This window comes from Mercurialis annua, linkage group LG6, assembly GCF_937616625.2.
Source record: "Mercurialis annua linkage group LG6, ddMerAnnu1.2, whole genome shotgun sequence".
In the NCBI taxonomy this organism is placed as follows: Eukaryota; Viridiplantae; Streptophyta; class Magnoliopsida; order Malpighiales; family Euphorbiaceae; genus Mercurialis; species Mercurialis annua.
In genome coordinates, this window is record NC_065575.1 from 6,480,756 (window position 1) to 6,499,650 (window position 18,895).

The 18,895-nt window shown below is 31.2% G+C and overlaps 2 protein-coding genes across 2 annotated transcripts; both read left to right on the plus strand.

Annotated features, from left to right (window-relative positions):
* The first annotated feature begins 1,568 nt into the window (after positions 1–1,568).
* Positions 1,569–8,150, plus strand: LOC126653773 (subtilisin-like protease SBT5.4). The gene is made up of 11 exons (XM_050347706.2): positions 1,569–1,834; positions 1,905–1,999; positions 2,068–2,165; positions 2,251–2,415; positions 3,175–3,280; positions 3,408–3,945; positions 4,300–4,397; positions 4,468–4,713; positions 5,352–5,466; positions 5,539–5,752; positions 7,448–8,150. Exons 1-11 carry the CDS (start codon positions 1,763–1,765, stop codon positions 7,987–7,989), a joined length of 2,289 nt encoding a protein of 762 aa, XP_050203663.1. The 5' UTR covers positions 1,569–1,762; the 3' UTR covers positions 7,990–8,150.
* Positions 8,151–9,742: 1,592 nt separating this feature from the next.
* Positions 9,743–16,705, plus strand: LOC126687489 (subtilisin-like protease SBT5.3). The gene is made up of 12 exons (XM_056106316.1): positions 9,743–9,826; positions 10,675–10,787; positions 10,934–11,031; positions 11,224–11,373; positions 11,798–11,908; positions 12,301–12,403; positions 13,059–13,608; positions 14,121–14,218; positions 14,398–14,643; positions 15,020–15,137; positions 15,461–15,674; positions 16,066–16,705. Exons 1-12 carry the CDS (start codon positions 9,743–9,745, stop codon positions 16,608–16,610), a joined length of 2,430 nt encoding a protein of 809 aa, XP_055962291.1. The 3' UTR covers positions 16,611–16,705.
* The last annotated feature ends 2,190 nt before the right edge of the window (positions 16,706–18,895 follow it).

Below are 18,895 nucleotides of genomic sequence, written 5' to 3' on the forward strand. Positions count from 1 at the left end.
ATCAGATTAAATTAAAATGACTTATGAATGATATAAATTCATCTAAAATTGGTGAAGAATGTCAAGTGCTGCCTGGGATGAATGCTGCTTGTCGTTCTCAGTAATTTATAATCACAATGTTAAGTTTTAAAATATGTAATAAATTATAAATCACGAAAAAAAACAGTAATTTTATTTGGAATATCCTCAATTTTTTTAAAACAAAAACTTAAACACACATAAAGTTTAATTTTCCTGTCTAGACTCTATTTCACCAAATAAACGGTAAAAATACAAATTTTTTAAGTGAGCTATGAAAAGATAGAGGAACTAGAAATTTAACTGGTTAAATTGTAGGTACGTAGTAATATTATAATAGTAAGATTAATCAAACCTTTTTTCTTTTATTATAGTACATAGTAATATTGTAATAATAAGATTAATCAACTTTATTTTTTTTATCCGAGATATGGTTAGCCGGGGTTAGCGAGAGTTAATTATAGTGTTAGTACTAGATTAGAAACTCATTTTTTAAATGCAGCCACTGCTGCCAGAGGTGGGATCGAACCTCAAATCTCTGATGATGCAATATGAAGCTAAGCCATGCAGGCTATAGCTCATTTGCTAATCAACTTTAATTTTATTGCATCAAAGTCTGTGTCGTTTGTTTGTTTCAATTTCTACTAAAAATACTAGCTTGATATATTTAAAAAAAAAAAAAATTAAAATACCAATTTGTAAAAAAATAAAATAGTAAACATTTTCAAAGAATTCTTTAAAATTGTCAAACTTTTTAATTTGGAGAGTTTGAAAATTAAAAGTCTAATAAACTTTTCATTTATTAAATTTGGAGAAGAGAGATACACGTGGACAACTATTTTCACTCTCTATTTTATATTTTAAAAGATAAAATTTTAAATTTCAAAAATTAAGTTAGTTAGTTTTATTCTAAAAGATAATATTAATTGTTTTTAATACAAAAACCTAATAAATAAATAATTTAAACATAAAAATAAATTTATGTTAGAGAATTTATTACATTTATTAATATTAATATTTTTATGATTATCTATAAAAATTTAAAAATTTAAAATTAAATTGAGAGAGTTCATTAAAGTAAAAATAAAAATATCACTCTTTATTTTGTAAAGATGCTTTTTAAAATAAAGAGCACCATTGGAAATGCTAGGCTCTAAATAACATATTTTAAAAGTTCATATTATTCCTATGATTAATAATAATAATAATAATATCTTTCAAAAAAGAAAAAAAAAGTTCCACCCCTAATAACAACTATTTAAGTGGCAATTTATCCCCTCAAGTAGCAAACAAAAATCAATTGGTACATATTTTAATTTTAAAATCAATATAATCCCATATCCGACTTTTTTTTTATCAATTAATCTCATTTTTACACCTCATTCAATGCGTATTGCTCACCTCCAATGATAATTGTTGTTCTAAAATCGGAAAAATTGATTCAAAAAAAATTATGACTAAATTGATCATAAAATTGAAATATGATGCTACTTGACCATTGCTTGTAAGTTTTGGTGAGTTTAAGTATCCTTAACAAACGTATCCTTAACAAACGTAAACTAATGAATCTTAGGAACTGCCCTGAAAATAGGAAGTTAATCGTCCGTTTTCACAACATGGAACCGATCTTTTGTTCTACCATCAGCCCAAAATCGATATATAAAGCACTCACCCTTTACACTTCTCTCTAACTCACAGATTATAAGTATCAGAGTGTGAAATAATTTCAAAAAAAGTAAAAGCAATGAGGCTTTCAATTATCTCTGCTTTTCTTTTTTTCTCTCTTTTGCAGCCACCAACTTTTGCCATTAAAAAGGTCAGCATATTCATCCTCACTTTCCTCTGTTTTCATGCCAAATTCTGATTTGGGTTTCTCTTTTAAACAGTCTTATGTAGTTTACTTGGGATCACATTCCCATACTCATCACAACAAAATTCAAAATTCTCATTATCAGTTGCTTGATTCATTAACCACACCAAGGTACATAATTTTCTGCAGTTTTTTCTTAACCAAAATCAAATTTTTCATTATGAAATATATTTTGACAGCAAGGAGAAGGCCAAGGACAAAATATTTTACTCATACACTAAGAGTATCAATGGTTTTGCTGCAATTCTTGAAGATGGAGAAGCTGAAGAACTTTCAAGTAATCAGAATTTTCATGCTTTGTTTTTGGTGTTCTTTTTTTATATAATGTGTAGAATTTGTAATCTTGATGAATAATAATGCAGGGCATCCAGATGTAATTTCAGTGTTCTTGAACAAAGCAAGAAATTTGCATACAACACATTCATGGAATTTTCTTGGATTAGAGAGAGATGGAAAAATTCCTCATGAATCTCTTTGGATTAAGGCTAGATTTGGAGAAGATGTAATTATTGGCAATCTTGATACTGGTGAGTGTTTAAGCATTTGAAAAAATTTAGTACATTTATTTCAATCATTAGTTTCTTTTAATACAGCAAACTGATAACTTAGTGATGCAATAATTAGCATCCAATTATATATTCTTTATTATTTTTTGTATATTCAATTTAACTCAACTTAAAAAGGATTGAAATGTGATTGATTTTTCAACTTAATAATGTCTAATGTGAAACATATATCAAATGATTCATAATCCTACGTGATGAATTGAATTTATACAAAATTTATTATATCAACGAGTTATTACTCAAATGGTAAGATCAAGTAGTGTAGATCTCCCCTCTGTAAAGATAAAACAAAAAATAATTATTTTAATCTTTCACTTTTTTTCAATTATATTGAGGCGAATTGTAATGTCTTATCAATAAATTTTAATTTGAAACACTATACAATAAAATTATGTGTCGATATTATTGGTTTGAATGGATATTAAATACACATAGGCTAGGAATCTGATTCATCAGATTATCCACTACAAAGAAGAATGATTCAAACTTTGATGAAATTATTAGAAATTTGGTGGAGTTACAACATTTATGTTGGAGCAGTAAGAATATGACAGAGTGGTAGGGTCAATTAAAATATAAAGCTGAAATATGCATATCAACTTTGTTTTCTTTATGAATTGTATAATAATAAATGAAAAATTGTGGTGCTACTATTGCTTTTTTCTTTTTCTTTCCATTTTTTCTATGATCACTTTTCAAATTTTTATTGGGATTTTTCAGGTGTTTGGCCTGAATCAAAGAGCTTTAATGATGATGGAATGGGTCCAATCCCACCCCATTGGCGAGGAATCTGTCAGGATGACACCACTCGATTTCGTTGCAACAGGTTTTAAATTTCTCGTATTATGTTGTACGAAAATTTATCGAATCCTATATTATTAATTTTTATATTATTTCGCTATTTACCATTTTAGCGTTATGATATTTGAAATTAATTTTTATATTACGCTCAGGAAGCTAATAGGAGCAAGGTACTTTAACAAGGGCTATGCTTCATATGTTGGCTCTCTTAACTCCACATTCCAAACTGCAAGGGACATTGAGGGACATGGAACTCATACATTATCAACAGCAGCAGGGAACTTTGTTCCGGGAGCAAGCGTTTTTGGCTATGGAAACGGAACTGCAAAAGGTGGATCACCTAGTGCTCGTGTAGCGGCGTATAAGGTTTGTTGGACACCTGTTAATGGAAGTGGGGAGTGCTTTGATGCAGACATTTTGGCTGGATTTGATGCTGCTATAAGCGATGGTGTTGATGTGTTATCTGTTTCGCTTGGCTCGGACGCTACGGATTATTTTGCAGATCCGATTGCGATTGGTGCATTTCATGCTGTTCGAAAAGGGATTGTTGTAGTTGCTTCTGCTGGAAATTCAGGACCAGAAGCATCTACTGTATCGAATGTTGCACCGTGGATTATAACTGTGGGCGCTAGCACCTTAGACCGTGATTTTACTACCTATGTTGCACTAGGCAACAGGAGGCTCCTCAAGGTACTATATATGATTCTATCTTACTCCTCGGTATAGGGCGTGTTTGTAGTCAGGTGCGGAACCAAGGGAGTTGGATGAGCGGTTGTCTGTAGCCATTAGTCGCATAGGTTGTTTGGCATGTCAATTTCTAACGGCCAAATTTGTGATGAAAGCTTCCATCACATTTTTATGACAGCACCTTCTCATCATAATTCCGTCACATTCTAAAACAATCGTCACAAATCATTAGGGGCATGCTAGAAATTTTCTTATACAACTTACCAATATCAAAGTTAGCTCTAATTCTCCTTAAATAAAATTTCAGGCTGTTCACTAAGTAACTAAATTGACATAGAGAAATATTCTTCTTCATAGGGAACCAGCCTTTCACAGAAGGAGCTGTCAGTGAACCAGTTCTATCCTCTGATCACCGGTGAAGAAGCAAAGTTTAACGACGTCTCAGCCGTAGATGCGTGGGTATCATCCATTTTTCAATCTCTAGTACATTGTTTATTTTTATATAAATTACATTACATGTTGCAGTGGGCTTTGTATGTTTGAAGCAATTGACCCCAAAAAGGTTAAAGGGAAAATATTGGTCTGCCTTCGAGGCGAAAATGGGAGAGTAGACAAGGGAGAACAAGCTCTTCTGGCCGGTGCAGTCGGAATGATTTTGGCTAATGATGAAAATTCTGGCAACGAACTTATAGCTGATCCTCATGTTCTTCCTGCTGCACATGTCAATTTTACTGATGGTCTAGCTGTTTTTGCCTATATTAACTCTAGCAGGTAACACTCTAACAACAACGAATTCATAAATTTTTAATAATTAGACACAAATGTAAATAAATTTATAATCTTTTTTTATATAATTTTATAATAATGGATAAAATAAAAATATAAGATAAGTAAAATTATTTTCATTATATTCTATACTAACAGTATTATTTAAACACTTAAATTCATAAAGGGAAATAAACAAGGGCAGAGTGAGGGGGCAGGAGTGGACGATCGTCTCTAGTGGAAAATTTATGAGTTTTTTTCCATTCCGGACTTAACTTTTAGCTCACTTTTGACCACCTGGTAGCTCGATATAACCTCTCTCTAACCCTGAATTCACTACAAAGTCTAGCTCTATTTATAAAAAAACGCTATGCCAGTCCGGGTTGGAGCCTAAGAGTAGTTCCGACCCTGATTGTCCCCGTTCACCGGAGAGAAGCCTATTAGGAGTAGCGCAGCTGCCTCCTACATTGCTATGGTTTGATTTAAAAAGATAAGCGGAATGATGCATTCCTTTTCAATTTTTTTATTCCTATCTCTCAAATGAAAAGTTTAACACTTCTGATGAAGAATTTTGACTCTGCCACTTGCTTTTCAAGATAACCCACTGAGAAATTTATAAGAAAAGCAGTTCTTGTGATTGACAGAGTTCCTACGGCAAGCATAACTCGCGTGAGAACAGAGCTTGGCACAAAGCCAGCTCCACAGATGGCTGCTTTCTCGTCGAGAGGACCGAATCAAATGGAGCCATCGATCCTCAAGGTCTGTCTGTTTTTTAAGGATCATAATTCTTAATTTTCATAGTAACTAAACTTCTGTTTCCGAATGTATCAGCCTGATCTGACAGCTCCAGGAGTTAGCATAATTGCTGGATTCAGTTTAGCAACAGCACCAACCGAAGAAAATTTTGACAAGCGTAGGACATTGTTTAACTCCCAATCTGGGACTTCAATGTCGTGTCCTCATGTTTCTGGTCTTGCTGGTCTCCTTAAAACTCTCCACCACGATTGGAGTCCTGCTGCTATTCGATCTGCACTCATGACTTCCGGTACCAAACTTCTATCTCTCTCTTTTATCTTATTTATACAATACTGAAACTGCATTTGGTTCTCCGGCTCAGTCTTACTGGGATCGGAGTTTAATCGTCGATGAAGCCAAATGTTTCGGTATCAGGATCGGGCCGTACCGGATCACAATGGTATCGGGATTGGACTATGGAGTACGTTTATACTTGAGCAAAATTACTTTGAAAATTTTAAATAGGAAATTAGGTCCTCTAATTTTTATTTTTATTTTGAATCTTTTTAAAAAAATTGCTCTGATTTTTACATATTTTTTAACTTTTTTTTTTTTTTATAAAAATACGGCCTTTGTCCAATCTATCAAAATCACCCAAAAATCTACCGAAGCACATCCTTATGAAAAAAGTCCGTATACAAAAAAGCTCATGTATTTTCAATTTTATTTATCTGGTCTCTTTTAAAAGTTTGTTATTCAATAGGTCCTATTTATTTTTTATTTAACGATATATTTTGATGGGAAATTGTGGGCGTGCGATTCAATTTTCGTTAAGTGATTTAGTCACATCAAAAATGATAAAAGTTCCCTATACTTCCAAATTTTTGTTTATAGGGCCCCTTTCTTTGAATTATTTTATTCAATAGACCATGTATTTTTTTTTATTTATCTGATTTTCTTTTGACGTTGTGTGCCCTATTTTTTCAAGGTGTCAATTTAAGTGGACACTTAATTTTGATCTTACTCGCGTCTTACATCGAGTATAATGCACACTCTTTTTTATCCAAAAAACCTAAAATTTTAAAATAAATTAAATACAAAGAATAAAAAAATTATTAAAAAATCAGATAAATAAAAGTTTGAAGATACATGCGAGTTTAGCCAATTTTAAATCAAAACAAATTGATCTAAAGACTGGTTGCCATTTTTTTCATAAGTAAACAAAAGTAGTAAGCCATACATATGCATGTTATTGTGATTTTATAAAGGCCAATTTAGGTTCATGTATTTTCAAAATTTTATTTATCTAGTTTTTTTTTAATTTTTATTTTTATTCAGTCCATATATTCAATTTATTTGGAATTTTTAGATTTTTTTTGACGAGCGCATGACACTTGCCGTAAAATACGCATGACATCGAATTTAAATGTCCACCTAACTTGACAGATTAGAGAGGGAAACATCATTAAATTTGGAGAGAGATAAATACATGATTTTTTTAATATAAATGTCTATTGAATAAAAAGAATACTTGAGAAAAAGGATGAGATAAACAAAAAATATAAAATATAAAAGTGTTTTGTCATTTTTGACGTGAAAGTTTTTAGCCAGTTAACGGCAACTGAACAACACACTCATAATTTTTGTCCAAATAAAGGAAACCTTATAAAAAGTTGATTGTAGAGAATGGACATATAACAAACTTTAAAAAGAGGCCAGTTAAATAAAAAATTAATAATATGTCCTATATGTTCATTTGTGGCGGAAATTTATTTTTAAAATATGGTATTTTTAAGACACCCTGTCAAATTACGAATAATATGATCATCAACGTGGTAGCATATTCTAAATATATTTCCCACTAAGTCATCCTATATGAGGTCGAAAAATGACGAGGTTTCATTTTTTGAAATAAAATTTACATTTTAGTAAAATTTTGATACGGATTGAAGTTTCATTTTACAATACTATTTAAAATGTGAATAATCTTGCGCGTGATTTGCAGCAAGAACGAGAGATAATAATTTTGAGGCAATGCTGGATTTATCGTCAAGTCGCAAGGCTACCCCATTCGACTACGGAGCAGGACACGTCCGCCCGAATCGTGCAATGGATCCCGGCTTAATTTACGATCTAAACGAAGAAGATTACTTGAACTTCTTATGTGTTCAAGGATACAATCAAACTCAAATTAAACTTTTTTCACCAAAACCACACTCATGCCCTAACACATTCACTATTACAGATTTCAACTACCCCTCATTTACAATTCCTAATCTGAATAGCCAGCCAACAACACTCACAAGAAGAGTCAAAAATGTTGGTCCTCCTGCAAAATATTATGCTCGTGTCAAAGAACCGGCCGGTGTTTCGGTTTCGGTTGAACCCAAAATGTTGGAGTTTGAGAAAATTGGTGAAGAGAAGACATTTAAGGTTACTTTTAAAGCTAAGAAAAAATTTGAACCTCTAGATTATGTTTTTGGAAGATTGATTTGGTCTGATGGAAAGCATTATGTTAGAAGTCCTATGGTTGTGAAGCATCTTTAGGATTAATTAATTTGATTAAGTAGCTAGCTATAGGTCCATTTTTAATTAAGTTTCTGTTTGGAGTAATTAAGTACAATTAATATGTATAAATCAGATAGATAATTTGTTGGATCATCAATTTAATTCTTTTAAATGAAGGATAAAGTTGCTCTTTTTTGTTATTGTTATTATTGCTAATAAAATTGTGAATGAACTCATGAAAACCCGGGTCGGTCCTCCCCGACCAGAGGTGTGGATAACGAGGCCACCTTCACAACCTTCTCCCCAGTGTGTAATTGTTACTAGGTTTTTTTTTTTGTTTTACAGCTACCAAAGTACAATTATTCTATAAAATAGTTACCGAGCTATATAAAATTATAAACATGCTAAATTATTAAAGATACAAAACAATTACCTAATTGTAAAAAATTACAAATTGTTATTGAAATATAAATAGCTTGACCACAAGTCACCTTACCAGCTTAAATAGAATTATATAATAGAGCTCGATCAAACCAAAAACATTATTTTTTTAAGAAATTTCAACATTATAAGATTAAATAAAATTAAAATCTTAAGCGAACTAAGAAAATCACACCTCGATTTATCAAGAAAAATGAATTTAAAATTCGGACAAACGCTTACTCTTGATTTAACTAAATATTAGAATATATAAACTCAAAATTATATCTCAAAACACACAGAAAAACGCACAAATCTCCATAATAGAATAATGTATTTTAAAAATAACAAACATATAACAATTGGATAAAAATACGATGATTTTCTAGCCAAAAGCCAAAAATTATCACCCCACCTATAGAAATCTCTTATCAAAACCTCCTATTTTTCTCTCTAAAGTTGAGAGGGCAACTAATTCTAATTTTACTTTCAAACAATAAAGTTGCATTTTTAGTTAAGTGTAAGGCTTAATTATCTGGCTGGTACCTATTTTTATGATATGTTTCAAATTGATACCTAAATTTTCACATATATTTTTTTGATATGATATTTTTACTTTTTATTTTAGTGAAAGTGCATTAACGTTTTTCGATCAAATTTAACTAACTTGGAAATTAGATAAAATATATTCTTAGAATACACATACAGTTGATATAACAATGACATTGCAATAAATTTTAAGCATCAGAATAATAACCTCAAATCTTTGAGAAAAAAAAAGATTAATAATCTCAAATTAACGTAATTAGTTGACATAATAATAATAGGCTTAGTAATTAATTGAGCTACATTTAATATATACTGAAGTATTAGTTAATAAGAACTGCTGTAATCCTGTTATAGTAAATGAAAATAAATAAATAAAAATCGTTAGTCAACTTATCACTATTTTAGTATATTTTACATTACATATTTCTATACTACTCAATTCTGGCCAAAAAAACTGTTTTTCAATTCTCATAAAATAATATAAAAAACATGTAACAGCTTTAGAAATCTCAAAACTTCGAACCAGAAATTCCATAATTAAGAATCATCATTTCCAATCCAATCATGAAACTGTACATAACCATCTCGTAACTAAAAATCATTGAATTAAACTGTTAAAAAGAAAATATTCAAACCAGTTTTGAATGTTGAACCTAAATTTAGGTATCTCCATTAAAAGCTGAAAATTCTACAGTTCATTAATAAGACTATTTCAGTAACTGTAAAACCATAAATTTCATGCATAAATATTATTTTTCTTTCATAAAGGGGTCAAGTAAATGATTTCAATAATTAGAAGACAAAAAAAGAGAAAAGAAACAAAATGAAGATTTCAATTCTTGCTCATTTTGTTGTCTTTTTTCTACTTTTGTCCAACTATCAAACGCATTCTGCAGGGGATAAACAAGTAAGTCATAATTGAAACCGGGGTATGAAAAAACATTACGACTCACAAAATTTTCACTAATTTTAGTCCGAATCGATTAATTTTTTAAGGCTACTAATCTCCAATTTATTGATCGATTGGTATTTTGATGAAATCTGACCAAAAAGTGTAACGTATATGTTTTGTTTATTAAGAGGTGATGTGGTCCATGTTCCGGTTACACACTAGCTTTTTTGATTTCAAATTTCATCTAAATATCAACCAATGATCAATAAATTAAAATTCAATAACCTCAAAATTATAAATCAATCTCTAGTAATCGTTTTAAAATTAGGTCAAAGTTAAGTAACTTTCAATATTTTTTAACTCAGGTCATGACTTTAATTATGACCGATTTAATTAAAATATTTTTGAAAAATATTTTTAGTATGTTACTTTACGGAGTCTTGAAAATGATATGCAAATAAATAAATAAAATAGATAAAAATGAAAATAATCTACTTACTTAATTTATTCTTATGGTAAATTAATCCATAATTAAAAACATATCATCTAATTCTATAAAAATTCTGTATGCTATTGTTAAAATAATTTTGTTACTATACAAAATTTATAATTTTAACTAATGTATCATAAAAATAATTTAAGATAATGATTTGTATTTTATTTTTATTTATTAGACTATTTACTATTTTTTTATTTATCTTTTAAAAACAGATCAAACTGTCAAAATTATTTTCTATCGATTTGATCATGATTATGGATGGATAAACTCATTTTTATCTAATTAAAAAATTATTTAACAGTAAAATTATTTGATTTGATTTAATTTAATTTTGGTCAATGGGTTGGAACGATTTTGCTTGCAGTCCTACATAGTTTATATGGGAGAACATGAATCCACGGCAGCAGACTCTATATTGGGTGTCATCGGATCGGTTTTTAACTTACACTTAAATTTTCTTGCATCAATATTTCCACAGTAAGAATTTATATTGTCTTTAGCTTAAATAAGTTGATAATAAAATTATATTCTTGTATTTCTTGAATTATATTAATTAAAATCCGAAACGGTTACAGAAATGAAAAAAAAAAGGAAATTTAATTATTCGCATTTTTAATATACAGTGTTGAAGAGATCAAAGATCTATTGGTTTATTCTTACCATAATGTCATCAATGGTTTCGTTGCCATGCTGGACGACGAACAAGCTGAGTTCCTTGCAAGTAAGAAATTCAATTTTTCATTTTGTACATTTAAAATTTTTTCTTTGCTCAATACAGGCGCTTTCCCTATCTAATTATTAAATCTTCCGCCTGCAATATGTGGCTACTTTTCTTTTTTACACTGAATTTATATAAAACCAAAAAACTCATTAATATTTTTCTTTATTAATTTTCTGTATTAATTAAACGTAGATCATACTAGTGTTGTATCGGTCTTAAAGAACACTCGGAGAGAAATGGAGACAACACATTCATGGGATTTTCTTGGACTAGAGACCAAGGAAGATGCTGATAGTCTTCTTCCCCTAAAACAACTTGACTTTGCAAATAAACATATCAAAGGTAAAATTCCATCCTACTCCCGTCGAAATAGATTCCGCCGTAAAAGGATCCTTATAACCTAATAAAGAATTTACAGTCGCAGAGATATATCTGCGTCTAACTCGTATTTCGGTCATAAAGTTTACTTTTAGTGATAAAAAATGTAAACGCTAAACTAATTGTTAATATGCTTATGACGATCAAGTGATAAAATTTCACAACAACGGAAAGAATGGCCATTACATCAAATTAATTATAGTGGTTCGTCTTATTTACGTTTATAAATAGTTGGTATGTGATTTGCCAAGCTGGCTCGCTTGTAAAATTTTCTTGAACAATTTAAAAAATTGAAATTATTTACGGTTATATTTTATTGAACATTTTGAAACAAATAGAAATTGTTTAAGATTAAGTGATAAATAAGTTCAACTGTCTCTATGTATAGGTAAATTTGGAAATTGGGGTTTACCAAATTTTGGACAACAAACTTCTGACGACTCACTTTGGGTTAAGACCAATTATGGTGACGATCTCATTATTGGAGTTATTGATAGTGGTAAGTTTTTCGTTAAAAAAAAAAAAGATAGTGGTAAGTTTTAAATCAAGACAATTTTTATTTATATATTGAATGTTACATATTCATCTGTTTGATATGTAAATATTTGTAGGCTAAATTATATTTAAAATTTAAATATTTTATTCTTTTATCAAATTTGATCAAATGTTTTTAATTATGATTCAATTTGACCAATTTATTATTTAAAAAATGATATTTAATCCACTTATTTTAATCCATCTTATCGTACCACATGACATGACTGTTTTTTATTTGCCAAATTTCTTTCCAAAGGCATATATTTTATATTTTATTTAAATTTATTCACTTATTTGTTGGTACGTCAATTAACATTTTAAATGTTAATTATCCTCGAATCATAATTATCCCAGGTATTTGGCCAGAAGCGCCTAGTTTCAATGACGATGGGCTTGGGCCTATACCTACTAAGTGGACCGGTACTTGTGAGAAGTCAGGCAATATGGTTTGCAACAGGTTCTCTCTCAATTTATTGTTGCTCCTTGCTTAATTTGATATACTTTCTTACAGTGGTATTAAATGTTTATTTTATGTTTTAATGTTATATTACAAATTAAATTTTGTATCAATTTTTTTTTATTTTAAATTAAAATATTTCCAAATTGCTGATTATATAGTTAAAATATATGGTAGTAAATAAGGCGAAACCTCTACGCAATTGACATAACAATGGACATAGTAATTCAGAATGTGAAAAAATATTCTAAAAATATGCTTCACTTGGTATTATATTAAACAGAAAAATTGATAAGATAAATATGATGACACAGAATTTCACTCCCGTTTTTTCAGTGCTATTGTATTATTTCCAAATGGATGTAATGTATTTAAGATATACTCTCTCATTGTACATTCTATTTGGGAAAAAAAAGTTAAATTTCAATAAATAAACAAGTTAATGAATGAGGTAAACAATTACTTATTTATCCTACTTATATACTAATTAATAGTGGTTATTATTAAGTAATCTTATTTATATAAAAAAAAAATTATTAAGTAATCTTAAAATCGACCATTATATATTTTGGAATATTTTCAGATAACATGAACAATTCTAAAAATGTTAATATAATCATAACATGAACAATTATATGTATATCTAATTTTTTGGATTGGGCATTTTCAGAAAGCTTATAGGAGCAAAGTCCTTCTTCCAAGGCTATGAAGCTGAAGTAGGGCATATGAATGTATCATTAATCACTGCCCGTGACAACCAAGGCCACGGAACCCACACTTCATCCATAGCCGCCGGTAGCTACGTTCCGAACGTTAATGTATTCGGTATCGGCAATGGAACTGCAAAAGGCGGAGCACCAAAAGCTCGCATCGCGGTTTATAAGGTATGTTGGCCATCGCAAAATGATACGGGCGGTTGCTTTGATGCGGATATCTTGGCGGCTTTCGATGCTGCTATATATGAAGGAGTTGATGTAATTTCTATCTCGCTTGGCGGGTCGGGTACTGAAATGTATATGGACGCCACTGCGTTAGGATCGTATCATGCTGCGAATCGAGGCATTGTTGTTGTTAGTTCCGCCGGTAACGACGGACAACCGAATAGTGTGAAAAATGTGGCGCCCTGGATGATAACGGTTGGTGCTAGTACAACTGACCGTGATTTCTCAACTTATGTTAACCTTGGCAACAACATGACTATAAAGGTATGTATACATTATTATATGGAGTACTATATTTTTATTATTTATACTTGGTAACTTCATTTTTATTTGTGCTTACAATTTTACAATTTTTTTATTAAATTATGATTACGCGATAGTCAAAATTTGTCGATAAATTATTGTTGTGGTAAGTAATATGCATATGTGGTAGCATTCCAGCACGAAATTAAGAATGTGCATTTGGTTCAAACTGAACCAAATTAAACTAATCTTTTTAGCAGAAGTGAACTAAATTTATAGAATTGGGTCGAATCTAACCAACTGATGTAATTCGATTTTAGTTCTGTTTGTGTAACAAATCTGAATAGTACAAATACCAGAATTGGATCTAAAGTTGCAAGATCAATACCCTACAATAAATTTAAATTAGTATCAACATTTCATTTCCAAAATAATTTTTTTTTGAAATATTTTACAACTCTGGATGAAACATTGATTAATTTCTATTTTTCTCATTTCTCATTTCAAATTACACTAATTATTTATATTTTCAGGGAAAAAGTCTTTCAGATAAAGTCTTACCGGCTGGACAATATTATCCACTGATTAGAGGCGCAGATGCAAAAACTGATGCCGCAACAGCTATTGATGGGTAACTAACTAACTAATTAACTAACAATAATTTCATAGTTGAATAACCGTTTGTCACTATTAAAAAATGGTCACTTTATGACTGCCAAATTTAGGACGAAATTATAAAGAATTTATAACGGATTTTTAAAAATTTGTGACGGAACTGTGACAGAAAATAAAATAAATAAATTTCTGCAGTGACCTATGCAAGGGCGGTGCACTTGATCCGAAGAAAGTGAACGGAAAGATTTTAGTTTGCCTTCGAGGGCAAACGGAAAGAGTGAGGAAAGGATATGAAGCTGCAGCAGCCGGTGCTGTCGGGATGATATTGATCAACGATGAACAAAATGGCAATCAAACTTTGGCTGAATCTCATCTTCTTCCGGCCTCCCACATTGGATTCGCTAGCGGTCAACTTGTTTATGCCTATATCGATTCCGCTAAGTAATAATTTCCTTTTTTTAAAAAATTTCATTGAACCTTTAGTAGCGTTACTTGTAAAAGAAAAACTCATTTTTCATTTTTATAACGATTTAACTACACTTTTGAAAATGTAACACAAAAAAAGCCCAACTTTAAATATTTTTGGCACTTCTGGCCTCATTCACTAAAATGGTCAAAAACGTCTTTTGGTGAAAACATAATGTTTTTCTGACCAGAGTTGCCAAAAATGAAATCAGCATTTTCGTGTCACGTTTAAAAGGTGTGCTTAATTCACTATAAAAATAAAAGATGGAGTTTGTTTTTACAATTATTCCTTTTTTTTTTTTGCTTTTTTTATTTAGTATATTCTTATGTTTCTATTCTTTAATTGTTTCAGATATAATGCTATTGCATATATTAATCCTTTAAAGATAGAATATGGAACAGACCCAGCTCCACAAATGGCGAGCTTCACATCCAGAGGACCTAATCCATTTGAACTAGCAATTCTTAAGGTTAGTTTAAAGTTTCCGTGATACCAAATTTTCATCTTATATTTAAATTTAGTAACAAAATTTTAACTCGAATTTAGTAGAATTAAAATTATAATTTCTATGACAAGTTGAAACATATATTTTAAATTCTTTATATAAAAATCAATTCATTTAACAGTTGATGACAGCAAATTTAACTATATGTTGCTATATAAAGTGCCACGGTTAGATGGTGGCCAACGTGACATGATATTAAAAAAATAAATTTTCTTTCATCGTCGTATCAATAATAGTGAATTGACTCATAGCGTAAATTGATTAAATTTGAACATTGTATTTTACAGCCGGACATCACTGCACCGGGAGTCGATATAATTGCTGCTTACCCTAAGTCGTTATCCCCGTCTGAATTGGAATCGGATCCTCGTCGGTTTGATTTCAATGTCATGTCTGGAACTTCAATGTCATGTCCTCATATTACTGCAATTGCTGCCCTCATCAAAGCAGTCCACCCTAATTGGAGCCCCGCTGCCATAAAATCTGCAATCATGACTACTGGTACGAAAAATTTAATTTGTTTTAAAATAATAATATGATTATTACTTTTATTTCAAAGATAAAATATTTAAAAAATTTCATATCAAAACAGATTGATGTGACAAATTATGACATCTTCTCTAAAAATATAATTATTTAAGCTGCAACGTCATATGGCAACCAATAACATCATATTTCAAGAATATGCTTCATCATATTATAATATCATATAAAAAATAACATATATTTCCGTTTTAAATATGATTCTTTTATATCATTTTTATACGAATTTAGTATCACTCAACTTTTAAGTGCAATAACGAGTTGATTCTTGGAATTTTGATCAATATAAACACAAATTCTATAGGTATAATGTGTGAAGTACTAAAGCAATAATATTTATTTTTTACAGCAACAACACAAGGGAACAACAACATGCCAATACTTGATTCAACAGGCTTACCAGCAACACCATTTGCATATGGCTCCGGACATGTCCGAGCGGATCTTGCAGTAGATCCCGGCCTAGTTTACGATCTGACTCCTTTAGATTACCAAGATTTTTTCTGTAATCGCGGCTCGTATCCACTTATAACAAGAACAACGTCAAGTAAAATTCCATTGCCACCATGCGGAATGCATTCATTTAGTGTCGCAAACTTCAATTACCCTTCGATCTCAGTTCCTAATGTTAATGTAGTAAGTACGGTTACTCGCAAAGTTAAGAATGTCGGAACTCCGGCCACTTATACTGCTCGAGTCGAGGCACCGCCCGGAATTGCAGTTACGGTTGAACCTGAAACTCTTATATTTTCTGGGATTGGCGAAGAGCAAACATTTACCGTTTCTTTCAAGCCTATTGTTAGAGGATTGCCTAAAGATTTTGTGTTTGGACGGTTGACATGGTCTGATGGTACACATAATGTTTCTAGTCCGCTTGTTGTCAAACATGCTTAGATATAATTTTGTACGGCTTAAAAATAAATATTTCATTTATTTTTATTTTTTGAATATCAATGTCTCCGTGTATGAGAGATCTCGATTCGAATCCCATCGGGGGGCTAATTTTTAATGACGAGCATTATTTGCATCCCTAATTCTTTTAAAATATATTGACTAATTGTATTTTGTTGGAGTTTTAAGTGAGTGGTATCACATTTTTGTTTTATTTTAAATTTGGTACTAAAACTTTAATATATATTAAAATGATACTAAAAGTTTAATTATTATTTCAAGTGATGACATTTCGTTAAATTTTTACAATTTAGTAATCGTAACATGAAATTGTTATTGAACTTTAGAATATAATATAAGGGTAATAGATTATGGGGATTTTTATAGGAATTCTTGCAGTATTTTATATCCGAACATTTGATTTTTTTTTGTTCGTGTATTTTGCCAAAACCTCTAATGTGCCACTTAATGTGCGTCACTTTTTGTACGTAAGTTTAAAATAGCAGAATTAATTTGCCACATCTTGTGGCTTTTATATATATTTTATTCATAAAAAAAATAATATGGGGATCACTCAACTTTTCCTATGTTGCAAAATGGTTATCCAATTTTAAAACGTTATAAAATGGTTATTTTACTACACAAAAGTGAACTTCCGGTGATTTCTAAATGAATTGCGACGACATTTTCCTACGTGGCTGCAGATGCTGAGTCACGCCTTCCCTCTTCGCCATGTCATCTTACAAATTAGACTTCACATTATCATCCATGTCATCATCTTCTTCCTTAACTTCTTTTAACATTTTTCACTAAACATCAAATCTAAAAAAATCCATCAAACCTCAATTTTTAGAGAAAATTTTATTAACCATCGTTTTGGTGTCCGAGTATAAACCCACACGAAGAGATCTTTGTCTGGGCTCATACCCAGACGAGATCTCTGTTTGGGTTCATACCCAGACGATCTCCGTCTAGGTCTGAACCCAAACTAAAAAGACAAAGAGATCCTTCGCTAGGGTTCATACCCAAACAAGTTCTTCATATAGGTTCAAACCCACACGAAAGACTCAAGCGAGTTTTTCATCTAGGTTCGAAGAGTTAAGAAAACAAATTTTGAATTTTTTGATTTTTAATGTTGTTTTTACTATTTTAATTTGGTATTCATTGCAAAAAATTATGAAAAACATTAATTCTATAAAAATTGGTTCCATAAAAATTGATTTCGTAAAAATTGATTTCGTAAATAAAATGATATTTAATAGAATTTTTATCATTTTTGATGTTTAATGGAAAAAATTAAAAAAATTAGGGAAGAAGACGATGACGTGGAGTCTTAGGAGCGACGTGGACAATGGCACGGCGAAGGGAAGGCGTGACTCAGCATCCGACAAGTCATGTAGGACGAAATCGTCAGAATTCATTTAGGGACCGTCGGAGTTTAAGAAACAATAACTTCGCTAACCATTTTGGAAAAAATAATAATTCAATAATCATTTTACAACTTAGATAAAGGTGGGTGACCCCAGATTTTACTATCCCAAGTATCATTTACTGATGGAGTCTGCCTTCTGAACCGGTGAGTGAACCTGCAAAACAGGGTAAAAGCTAACCGGACGGTGGTTGTCCGATTAACTCTCCGATGCTAAAGTCAGTCTAGAGCTTTGAGCAGCGTTTTTAGTATATGAATGTAATTGTGATTCTAGGCATACCTCGTGCTCCTTTCATAGTAGTCGAATATACCTAGTAGAGTTGTATTAGGCAGGTGAATCCTACTTTGTAGGGATTCGGCCGTATCGTAGAGATTCTCCTGATTTGTCGGGATCTACCTTAATCTGATAAGAGTCCTATTTAGGAACGTCTTCCTAAATAGTCTTATCTTCCTAAAGTAGAGCTTATCCTTCCATATGTAGTGTTTGTGTCCTAATAGGACAATATTTCCATACTTAGTCGTTTACCCGAATCCCGGACCTGACGCGCTCTCGGCGGATCATGTGGGATTCGGTCTTTATTAGTGTGTTACCGAATCTTAGAGATTCGGCATCTCCTTCATATCTTTCGGTCTTCAGGGGGAGTCCGGTGTCGCCGGAGAGTGGATCTCCTGTAACTCGGCTCCATTATACTTTCAGTAGGATTCGGTATCCATCATTAGCCCCCCCGCAAGTGAGCTGAAGTAGTTTGGCATTTATGCCTTAGTGGATTTTAGCTCTTTTGGAGCTGAGTTCTTTTATACGGGCGAGTCGTTTTGTATTCCGGGCGAGTCGTTTCATATGTTTGTGGGCGACGTTTCA

Excerpts from the sequence above, each read along its gene's own strand:
- LOC126653773 (XM_050347706.2), top strand. The coding sequence starts at position 1,763 with ATGAGGCTTTCAATTATCTCTGCTTTTCTTTTTTTCTCTCTTTTGCAG. Across the intron at positions 3,281-3,407 it reads ACTCGATTTCGTTGCAACAG|GAAGCTAATAGGAGCAAGGT; the intron begins GTTTTAAATTTC and ends TATTACGCTCAG. Across the intron at positions 3,946-4,299 it reads GCAACAGGAGGCTCCTCAAG|GGAACCAGCCTTTCACAGAA; the intron begins GTACTATATATG and ends TCTTCTTCATAG.
- LOC126687489 (XM_056106316.1), top strand. The coding sequence starts at position 9,743 with ATGAAGATTTCAATTCTTGCTCATTTTGTTGTCTTTTTTCTACTTTTG. Across the intron at positions 11,374-11,797 it reads TGCAAATAAACATATCAAAG|GTAAATTTGGAAATTGGGGT; the intron begins GTAAAATTCCAT and ends CTCTATGTATAG. Across the intron at positions 15,675-16,065 it reads ATCTGCAATCATGACTACTG|CAACAACACAAGGGAACAAC; the intron begins GTACGAAAAATT and ends TATTTTTTACAG.